Source organism: Formica exsecta, unplaced genomic scaffold, assembly GCF_003651465.1.
Source record: "Formica exsecta isolate Colony F162 unplaced genomic scaffold, ASM365146v1 scaffold298, whole genome shotgun sequence".
In the NCBI taxonomy this organism is placed as follows: Eukaryota; Metazoa; Arthropoda; class Insecta; order Hymenoptera; family Formicidae; genus Formica; species Formica exsecta.
In genome coordinates this window covers 400,676-412,939 of record NW_021850237.1, presented here as the reverse complement: position 1 = coordinate 412,939, position 12,264 = coordinate 400,676, and the positions used below count along the sequence as shown (strand labels likewise).

The 12,264-nt window shown below is 34.2% G+C and overlaps 2 protein-coding genes across 2 annotated transcripts in view; one reads left to right on the top strand and one right to left on the bottom strand.

The window, feature by feature from the left end:
* The window catches only part of LOC115237507 (protein glass), a 69,310-nt gene that overhangs the window by 898 nt on the left and 56,148 nt on the right, over positions 1-12,264 (top strand). The window contains exon 2 of the mRNA XM_029810584.1: positions 527-594. Coding sequence (XP_029666444.1) covers positions 527-594 — 68 coding nt within the window. The remainder of the gene's footprint in view (positions 1-526; positions 595-12,264) is intronic.
* LOC115237501 lies at positions 2,815-4,028 on the bottom strand. Its single transcript, XM_029810576.1, has 2 exons — positions 3,959-4,028; positions 2,815-3,743 (listed from the first exon to the last, which is right to left on the bottom strand). Exons 1-2 carry the CDS (start codon positions 3,963-3,965, stop codon positions 3,079-3,081), a joined length of 672 nt encoding a protein of 223 aa, XP_029666436.1. The 5' UTR covers positions 3,966-4,028; the 3' UTR covers positions 2,815-3,078.

The window sequence follows — 12,264 nt, the reverse complement described above, 5'->3', positions numbered from 1 at the left end:
TCGAGAAATTTTGTTATCACAATTTGATTTTCAACACGACAGAGACAATATTGAATCGACGGTTATAATTCTCGTTCGAAATTTCTTGGAATTCGTCTGTTTACGGAATAGTCATTTCCATGATAAATTCACGACGACCGTGAATATGCCGAGCGGAGTATAAACAAGATCATTAGCACTAGATTCTCGAATATATCTTCAAATATGCGTATTTCACACACTGTGAGAGCGCTTACATTGTCAAAAACATCTCTCTGTATCTTTCTCTTCTCCCACACAAACTATGAATATGACTGTGGTTCAAATTGATGGGTGATTTAAGAAAGACACAGTCAAAGGCTTGACGACAAAGGAAACGAAACGTTACCAATCAGCTCCTGATTACACCGCTTTCTTTTTCGTGGAAACGAAAGTTGGCTTGTTTGAAATGCGAGATTCGAAAAGTGTAAAACATAAACGCATGATATGAATCCGAAGTGAAGTGGAGACTACAGGGTGTTGACTGAAGTGTATTGGCATTGAAAAGTGCTCTCCATCATCGCCATCATTGAACGACCGTCGACAAACGGATTCACGCTGCCATCTGCACAAGAGGTGAGAGATCGTCGTAATAATACTTCCTTGAAAATCCTTTCGAATCGACGCGGTCATTAATTCTAGTTTCAATCGTATCTATAATTATGTTATAAACAAAGAGTCGCAAAAGAATTTGGAAAAAATTACAAGTCATTCCCCACAATATTTACACGTTATTAACATATTTTGATATTTTAAACATATTTTAATTAAAACTCTACAATTTTCTTAATAATAAATATATGCTATATTATATACGGAAAGATTTAAAATAATTCTAAGTAATTAGCGATTGAAAAATTGATGCCCACAATTAAGGGCATTCATTCATTTACATTCATTTAATGTCATTTGATTAAAAAATGCAAGACATTAATATTATCGATATAATCATTTTGATGTATATGTGTATGTGTTGTAATTACTTTAGGATTATTCATTAACTATTCGATATTTTTCCGAGTTTCATTATACATTAATAGAAAAGAATAAAGAATTCCTGATAAAATTATGAAACACTTGGGCATCCGTATCGCCAGAGATTATCGGCCGGAGATATCACGAAAGTTAGTCCACTAATTGTTTTGAGATGGCGGGGGTATAAGGTACATCAGTTTTTGATACAACAACTAAATCATTAAAGAGAAACAGTAGTTTGCCTTATCGCGAAACATTGATATCAGGCAATCTTTTTTTCTCCGCCATGTTTTGACAATAACTAAATCGCTCCTTTATTCACCGTTTTGGCTTGCATACGTCAACTGGATGTCAGTTCCGACTCAGCGACAACCAGGCCCGACGTAAAGCTGTCAGCGATGAAACAATAAACGTGCGTTTAACTTTATGAGCGTCTTCTCGAACAAACGCGCATTCGGCAAGAATAAATCTTGGAATGATATCATTTACGGGGAGAGAATATGACCGATAGAGAGGGAGAGAGAGAAAGAGGGAGAACGCAAGTACATATATATATCGGCGCTCCTTCGCTCGCGCGTTTAACGAGCGCCAATAAAAATATCTAATAAGCTACCGCGCCACAATAATTAATTCCGGCAACAGCATTAATCGTTGCCATCGGGACGGCAATTATTTTTAAAAGTACCGCCGTTACGCGTTTCGTCGTAAAACTCGTATACTGCCCGTGCTTTTTTCCTACCCGATGTCTCCCATAGCGGCGTAAAACAGACAATTCTCTCGAAAAGCAAGGCGCGCGTTTACCGCGCATATAAACAAAGCCTTTCTTCAGAGTACTTGAATCCAGGATAAAATATTATCCGAGATTTTCTACACGAGCTAGTTAAGAAAAATATAATTAATAAAATAATTGCTCTATATATATATATGCACTAGACTATATTGTAATATTATTTATAAACTTGATGTAAAAAAAAGTGATGTTAGAGATTTATCATGTATTTATCGATACTGATCTTCTATCCTTCATCATCATTCACGAAAGTGTCTGAAAGACTTTTAAAAACACGTAGTTTGTCTAATTGTAAGCGGAAAAGAAATAGATACGCTATACCTGTAAACGCGAACATCCGCAAAAAGTCTCTTGAAAATTCGATGCAAAAATTTCTGAGTTATCGCAAAAAGACAGAGAACCGTATAAATCACGCACGAGTATGCGGAATAGACAGAAAAGAAGTGAGAGGTGCACATTACAGACGGATACACACTATATAATACAGACACGCTGTCATACAATAGCAATAGACGCGCGTATGCTGTGTTATAACACACGCGCGTTTCGGTACTTACATAATTCGCGTATGTTACAGGTAGTAACGCGGGTAGCCGACATGCAATCCGCTCATTCTTTCGCAGTAGAAATTGATTGCATCTGATACAAGCAGTAGCGCGTAAAAGCACGTCAAATAGCTCTGGGAGAAAGAAAATAGACCATTCCTTCGCTTTGCAATGCGCGGAAATCACCTTTTAACCTCTTTCTTTCCTTCTTTATCTCTCTCGTGTAATACATCTTTTAGACATTTATATCTTTATATTACATTAATATGAACAGGATTGGAGGAGAGAGAGATGGGATTATTTATATATTCCATTTTACTTTATATATTCCGTTTATACTTGCTACTATATATATATTATATATATATATATATATATATATATATATATATACGTGTGTGTTAATAATTTTTATATATTTCTTAAGACAAAATCATTTCAAAGCGTTTTTTCTATCTATCATTTATTTTAAGTCTAAGTAGAGCTATAAAACAAGTTTAATAATTCGACGCAAGTTTATCTTTAATCTCTTTCTTAAAATTCGCACATTTTCAATCTTGATTATTTCTTGTTAATTCTACATTTAAGATTAATTTTCGAATCACTCAAAACTTGCACGTCTTATTTTTACACGAGACGTTTTATTTTATACAATAATTTGTTACCTCAGCACCGAGAATGCAGCAATTGCTTTCCGATTTAATCTCGCAACACGTTTGATAGATCCATCGCGCGGAACATAGGAGCGAATCAGTATCTATTCTCTATTATTGTAGAAGGAACCTTCACGCATCCAGCTTTGTCCGGTGTGTCGCATTCCTTAGTTTCGGGATTATAATGTAAACCGTTTTTACATTCTTGGATTTGCCATTCTTCATCTATACATTCTTCATACAAAGTGCATTCACAAGGGCGACCACGTGGCCTTCGATCGCCCTCCGCGCATGGCGACGTGGGGGTAATAGTTTCACCGCAATTCCCGCCCGCTCGATCCTTAACGCATTCCTGACACGTCCGACTAAAGCATCCCTCTTCACAAGTGCGTTCTTTATAACCATTGCAATCGATGTAATTGCAGTCATTTTTTGGATCGGATATCTTGTCTGCCGGCGAGCACTTGTCATCGACACTTGCCTCCGTACAATTTTCGCAACCAGCCTGCCACGGCCAATCGCAAACTTGTAAGCGTCTATTGTAATGCAGTCTTTTTTCCTGGTTATCCGGAATCATCAGAGGACAATCCTGCAATACCGGAACACCCCAACTGCACTTATAGAATTTCGTGCAGTCGTTCTCATGCGGCAGGTTGGTTGCATATTCCTCTGGATATGGGCATTTTGTAACAGGACATTGTAATTCCCAATCGGCCCAACTCCCAACGGCCCAAGATGACAACAAGACGATTATGTACATTTCTGCCAAAAATTATTTCTAAGCTGTCAATTGCGATATATAATCGAATCGCGGTTTAATGAACTTTTGTTAATAGCAGAATGTGTTAATTATTTATATAAATCTAAATTGATAAAAAAACTTCTGGTACGAAATGTGTAATACAAGCATATATTGATCGTTTAATATTATTATAATGTTATTTTAAAAATTTGTTAAAAACAATTTCAGCACTTACCCTTCATTGCCTATCGTCTATTCAGCTTCGCGCTCGAAGAGAAGAAAACGTATCGTTCGTTTCGTTAACACCTCTCTGATCCGTTTAAATGTGCGACTGAGTGAATTCAAGTGGGTCGGCTTTTATAATATTGTATTCATCGTTATCACGAAACATACGTGGATTACAAACGGCACAGATTATCATATCTCTATCTTCCAGGATAACATATCGAAAATATGTTTTCCTCGTAATCCGGAAGAGTGGATTATTGGCATATTATTTTACAGAAGAAACCTTATCAGAATATGTGATCATATACATATGAACAATTTTCGTTGGTCGTGAATTGATAGTTTAGAAAATATGATGCAAGAGTTGTAAAAAATTATGATTACATTTTATATCATATTATTGATAAAAGATACATAATAAATTAATAAAGTGCAAAGGAAACTTTTAGTATGATTTTCATTTCAATAACAAACGAAATTCATAAAACATTTTATCATTCGATGATTTCTTGATACATTACATTGAATTGCGATTTATGCGTTCGTAAATTTTTGAATTTGATATAGTCTTTCGTGTGTTATCAGCCCAAGCCTTGAAGTTCAATGTGATATCTAAATCGACCTTTGGTCGCGATATTATCAAAAAGCTATTATCAGAAATCCGCTGTATACATATATCGATGAAAAAACAGATGATTAATATAAATAAAATTTTTTCACGTATATCCGAATGAGATAAGCGAATGTAATAGGCTAATCCTGCGAGTTCAATATCACTGCGCATCGACGACTAGACACATAATGACATCAAAATACAGTAAGATACGGTCAACGTGACATATTTTCCGTCGTCGAGAAATTCTGGACCTAATGATATCAAAATCTTGGTCCAATATTCTGATGGCATAACAAGTAACCAGTTGTTCTGCCGATATTACTTAATATTACTCACTATATTATGGGTACAGTAACACGAAAAGAAACATCTTAACGTTCGAAGTTGTATGTATACGAATGTATACGAGCATATAAACCCGCATGAGTGCCCTGAACATTTTGTTACTTCACAATTGTTCAGGATCCTTGTTAAATTCGCATAACTAAAGTATATCATGTATTAATTACCCAAATTATATTATTAAATTTAGAATGTAATCACTATGATTGCAATCAATCAATATGTTCACAATAAATACACATAATAAATTTATTGAGCTTTCAACAATAAGTTATATTGGAAAGCTAACTCTATTTTTAATTTTTCTTATAATATATATGAAAGAAAATAAAAATATAAAAAAGACAATATTAAATATTTAGAATTAAGCTAACAAAAATAAGATATAAATATTAAATAATACCGATATCTCTTATTTAATACCGATTAATATCAAAATGTCATTATAGCATCGTTATTTATTGTGACAACTGACGAGAACAGAATATATTATTTTATTTTATTTATATATGATGTGTTTATTCAATAATAAATAAACTTGATATGAAAAGAAAACTAGGAACACAATGCACAATTAATAAAATTCTTTGAGACACACGCGCGTCATAATTCTCGAAGGAATTTCGCCATCGATTGATTTGTTATTCCTTTCGTCGTGTCGTAGCGTATTGATACATAAACAAAACTGTAAACGCGAAATACAACCAAGTGAAAGTCGTTTTAGTCGGACTTGTTTTGCCGGATCTATTATTTGTAATTTATTAACAATGTTATGACGATGGCGATGTTCGATACAAAGTTTGCGATATGTCAATGCCGTAAAGAAATTCTAACATTATCGTGCGTGCTAACAATAATTAACAATTGAGCACGTTGCAATAATGTATCGATCAAACGATATGAGAAGCTCTAATTTGTCTATTATTGATTTTATATTTATAAAAAGAAATTGTTTTCATAATCAGAATTTTCAAAAATACAATTTTTTACATATCATTTATCAATTCAAAATTAATGTATTCTTAAAAAAATACAATATATTCTCCATATAATTCAAATATGAAAAATATAAAACTCGTATGTATATTTCTATCAAGTTATATATTATTTCGTCGTTAAATTTATTTTATTTTTTATTTCGACTTTATATTGCTTTCTTAATAAAATGCTTTTCAAGCTGTACATCACTTACAAAATTTGATAAATCCAAAACTGATTTACTTTCTAAATTCCAAGGGCAACAAAATTGTACCCTACATTTCGACATGGCCTGCTGTGGAAACACTGTTCCTTCATAAATCTCGATGCGATTCCAGTTATCGCATTGAAACGGGCTGCCGCTTGACGGCAATTTGTTATCGGCGGATTTATTGCATCTAAGCGGCTGTCGTAGAACGACGTAGCAAACGAAAGTATCTATTCAGGATCGCGATTTCTGTCGACAGTATGTCAGCTTATAGCAAGGAAATACCAACGCGCGACACCGTAACCCTTGCACGTACCGGTAGCATAGGAACTAGAGGCTATGGATGTACAGGCCTTATTGCATATATATGTGCATTATATATCACACTATATAGCTTCCGTACTTGTACACGTGCCCGTACTTGTACGCACGCACGCACATATGTACGTACGCCTTACGAACTGGATTACGTGCACACGTTACACGTATAAATACATTTCATGTCGAGATCATATGCGTGTGTGCGTGTACACGTCTGCCCTAGAGGAGACAGATGCGTAGTGCGCACGCATTTGCCTTCCCGGCACGCAAGCATTTTCATGCAACTCTTTTCTCTCGCATAACAGACTTTCCGAGTGATTCCGTGACCGTTCAATGAGACGTCTTAGCTTTAGGTTTGGTCCTATAAACGTTTCGTTACACGCCCTTCAGAATGCTAGAGGATTGCTTTCACTGTCTCTTGTAAACTCGGTGTCCTACAAAGATTCGCTTTTTAGAAGCTTTAACTTTTCTTTCGTGATAGAAAAGAATGCATGCGAGAGCAACATGGACCAGCGCCTTACGGAAATGAGCCATCCGTTAATCCAGTTTAGTCAAGCTATGCGCTTTGAAATTGCATGCTGTTATTAATATTGTCCCGTTCAAAGAATCATAAAAAAAACACGAGATGTCTGCCAGCAGTAGAGAAAAGAACGATGAAAATCGACTGAAGGGAGAGAAAGGGAATATAAATCTTTTCCAAGATTCAAAGATTTTTTCTTTGAGAAGATGAGCGTGCTATGATCGTTATTGTGATTATAAATTTACAATATTTCCCGATATAAAAAACTTTTATCTTTTATTATATAAAATATTCTCATTCATAATTTTACGCATTCGCAGCAACTTATAAAGTTTAATTCTGAGCGTTATAACATTTATACTTTCATATTTCATTTACATATGTGTATTAACTACTATATTTACATGATACTTAATTAATTCCAACATTAATTGAGAAAAAAGTTATAATTAATAATGTTTTCCAACGATTATAATCTTTGTTACTTATTACTCAGTCTCTTACATACAGTAATCGGAAAATTATTCGTAAATTTTTGAATTTGATATAACCTTTTGCGTGTTATCAGTCAAAGCCTTGAAATTTAATGTAATATCAAAATCGGCCTTTGATGGCTTATCAAAGAACGAAAAATTCTGGACTTGATGACATCATAATGCTGACTGAATATTCCGATAACAAGTAGCCAATTCCTGTCGACAATATTTATTGCTATATTATAAGTACAGTAACATGAAAAGATACTTAGCGAGAGTTAAGATCTTAACGTTCGAAGTTGTACGTATATAAATAAACTCGCATGAGAACCCTGAACATTTTGCAATTTCACAATTGTTTAGGATCCTTGTTAAATTTGCATAATTAAAGTATATCGTGTATTAATTATTCCAACTATGTTTTTTTTATTAAATTTAGAGTGTGATCACTATGATTGCATTCAATCTGTTTACAGTAAATATATACAATAAATTCATTGAGTTTTCAATAATAAATTATGTTGAAAAACTAATTCTATTTTTAATTTTTTTTATAATATATATGAAAAAATAAAAATATAAAAAATTAAGACAATATTAAATATTTAGAATTAAGCTAACAAGAAGATATAAATGTTAGATGATACCGGCAATTGGTTATCGGTGGATTTATTGCATCTAAGCGGCTGTCGTGGAATGTCGTGGCAAACGAAAGTATTTATTCAGGATCGCGATCCTGATTTCTGTCAACAGTATGTCAGCTTAAAGCAAGGAAATTCCAATGTGCGACACCGTAACCCTTGCACGTACCGGTAGCATAGCAACTAGGGGCTGTAAATATACATATAAGCTTTTTATATGTATGTATATATATATATATATATATCCACACATTATATATTAGCAGCATGTGACTCATTTCTCTCGCAAATCGCTTTCTGAGCGACCGTTCAATGAGACAACACGTCTTATTGTTATGATAAATTATATCCACGTAATTAAAATAAAGGATTTGCAAACTTTAAATATAGAGATGATAAAAGAAATAAAATGTTTGAAAATATATTATAATAAAATATAATATACTTTTGCATACATGATTGAACTTTTTAACGTAATGATAAGAACCTAAATGGAGACAAATAATATAAGATAAGATATTAATTGCAAGATAAATAAAATTACTAACTTATTCAACTATCTTGATTTACATCTTTCATTGAGTCATTTGATAAATTATTTTAATAAAATAAAGTGAAAGCAAAATTTGTATTTTATTAATTCTAATATATTCATACACACATATTAATATCCTATTCTATTTTATAATTTTTTATTTTTCTCTAAACTTTTATATAGTATATTTTCGTTCTTATCGAACAACATTTATTATATAAAACACGACAATACACTATCGATTCTATGCGTTTCAAGATGCTCGAACTAACAATAAGTCAGGTCACGCCATAATCAGAAAATAAAGTCGCTGCGCATTATTCATCACGGTCATTGAAGATGGGCCCGATTTATATATATATATATACATATATAAAGAGATCTGTACACGTGCCGCGGAGAAATATCTGCAACTTCGGCAGAGCAGCTGGCGGAACGAGCCAAAAGAAACGTCGAGGAGTTCTCTGGTCTTAGATCCTAGATCCATCTCTAGACGGATCGGATGGATGGACGGATGGACGGACAGACGAGCAAAATAGACAAACAGGGGAGATGGAGAAAGACAGATCGCCAGACGAAGGGCCCAAGGACCCACGACGATGGTAGCACGTGCCCCATTCAAGACGCCGTCCGTGCTGTTCCGGGGACCCTCCACCCTCGTAACTTTGCCTAACCTAATCCAACCTCCTTCTAGCCGGGGCTATTCAACTGGTGACGAGACCGGGGCTCTTTGTGACTCGATCAAAGTAGCGCTGGTCCCGATTCCTCGCCGTCGTCTCACTTCCTTTCACGCTTTTTTATCGCGCCGCGCGACATCAGGAAGTTATAACGACTGCTGCCTTTCGATGGTGCCGGGTCTGCGGTCCCCCCGAACTGAAGAAGGCTAATCAGCGCGAAATAATAGAACAAAGCGCTATAATAAAAGTTGAGGAGTGTGATATTTTTATTTTTGGAATGCGGTAATAATTCTTGACGTCACGATGCATAGCGACGGAAGGAGCTATCAATATTTTCACATTTTTACCCGGATATGAGTAATGCACTTATCTGCAAGATATACATCGCAGATAAATTTATATTTTTTCGCTGTAATCTCAGAAAATATATAGATTTTGTTCTATACTGACTAATAAACAGGTTTTGAAAATTTTATCTATAAATTCTTTGATTACGAAATTGGAACTAAATTCTATTTAAATAAAAAAATTTGTTTTAATCTATTTTTTCTTCCTAATTTACAACGTTAAGTATTTTGATAATGGATGTTCCATGTTTTTTTATCTTTCGCAAAAAACCGATGAAGAGATTATAAATCAGTATATAAGGCAGATTAAAATCCAAATCATCAAACGTAATAATAAATGAATTAATCAGATAAGAATCAGAAAGGAATCCATAAATATCGCGTAACTAATTTGCCAATTTCGTCATAAACCGCAAGTTGACAACCTCCTGTCGCTTTACTATAAATCGTTTCTTCCAACTATGTGTTCGACCAATTGTGTCGCCGTTTCTCTTTTTCTTCATAGAAAATTCGGTTTTCCAATCGTAAGTGCCAATTTGTCACAATCTCACGGACAAACGTTTAAGGCGTGTAACCGCCCTCGCACATAAATCAGCAGGAGAATATTAGCTTTAGGTTTGGTCCTATAAACGTCCCGTTACACGCCCTTCAGAACGCTAGGGGATTGCTTTCACTGCCTCTTGTAAACTCAGTGTCCTACAAAGGTTCGGAAGCTTTTCAGAAGCTTTGACTTTTCTTTCGGGATAGAAAAGGATGCACGCGAGAGCAACATGGACCAGCGCCTTATAGAAATGGGTCATCCGTTGATCCAGTTTGCACCATTTAAGGACAATGATACGTCAAACTATGCGCTTTGAAATTACATGCTGTTACTAATATTGTCCCGTTCAAAGAACCGTAAAGAACACGAGATACCTACCCGCAATAGAGGAAAGAACGATGAAAACCGACTGAAAGAAGAGGAAGAGAATATAAATTTTCCTCAAGATTCTCAAGAATATTTTCTTTGAAAAGATGCGCGTGTTATGATAGTTGTGATTATAAATTTCCCGATATATAAAAAACTCTTATCTTTTATTATATATAATATTCTCAATCATAATCTTACGTATTCTGCAACGATTTGTATAGTTTAATTCTGAGCGTTAACATTTATATTTGCACGTTTCATTTGCATATATATTAACTATCATATTTATATGATATTTAACTATAACATACCAACATTAATTTAGAAAAAGCTACAATTAATAGTATCTTCCAAAGATTATAATCTTTGTTACTTATCGCTCTCAGTCTCTTACCTAATAGTAATCGGGGAATAATGGCGATGGCCTCTCATTAATTTTCGGAACTACGTCTGTCACTAAATCTATCCGTTTAATTACATAGCAGCCAAGGAGCGAATGAAAACGATCATGCGAGGCAGTAATGCCACATAGAATTTTCTTCCTAGAATCCCGCATCGTAGAGATTTTTATTTGAAACTGTCTGCTAAAATATTGCACAATAATCTTAAGAAATATTAAGTTAAAAATATTTCTTTTATTCAGCTAATTGCATGTCAGTAGAAAAAGTCTATGGGAGAAAATCGCTGCAGAAAAGAGAGAGAGAGAGAGAGAAATGTTGCGCGTATTAATGTTATATTTTATTTTAAACAATTATTCTTTTGTATTGTTATAAGAAATTTATTAATTATACTACAACAATTATAACATTTCTCGTAAAACGTATATTAAATTTGACACGTGCAAACTTTATTCAAAAATCCAATTTTTAATACATATGTTGTCAATTTTGAAATTATTGTTGCTCTTATACAAACTTTTTAAAAATACAATCAGATAAAATCATTTCAAAGTGCTTTTTTTCTATCTATCATTTATTTTAAGTTCAAGTAGAGCTATAAAACGCGTTTAATAATCCGACTCGATTTTATCCTTAATCTGTCTCTCTCTTTGTAGTTTCGCACATTTTCAATCTTGATTATTTCTTGTTAATCCTACATTTAAGATTAATTTTCGAATCAATTAAAACTTCCATATCTCATTTTTATGCAAGACGTTTTATTTTATAATTTTATAATAAGTAATTTGTTACTTCAACACCGAGAAAGCAATTGCTTTTTGATTTAATCTCGCAACGATTTTGATAGATCCATCGCGCGAAACATAGGAGCGAATCAGTATCTATTCTCTATTATTGTAGAAGCAAATTCATGCATCCAACATTGTCCGATCGTATATTGCATTCCTTAGTTTCGGGATTATAACATAAACCTTTGTCACATTCCTGGATTCGCCATTCATAATTTATACATTCTTCATACAAAGCGCATTCACAAGGGCCACCACGTGGCCTTCGATCGCCTTCCTCGCATGAGCCATCGCATTTCCCGCCCGCTCGATTCTCAACGCATTTCTGACACGTCCGACTAAAGCATCCCTTATCACAAGTGATTTTTTTATAACCATTGCAATCGATGTAATTGCAGTCATTTTTTGGATCGGATATCTTGTCTGCCGGCGAGCACTTGTCATCGACACTTGCCTCCGTACAATTTTCGCAACCAGCCTGCCACGGCCAATCGCAAACTTGTAAGCGTCTATTGTAATGCAGTCTTTTTTCCTGGTTATCCGGAATCATCAGAGG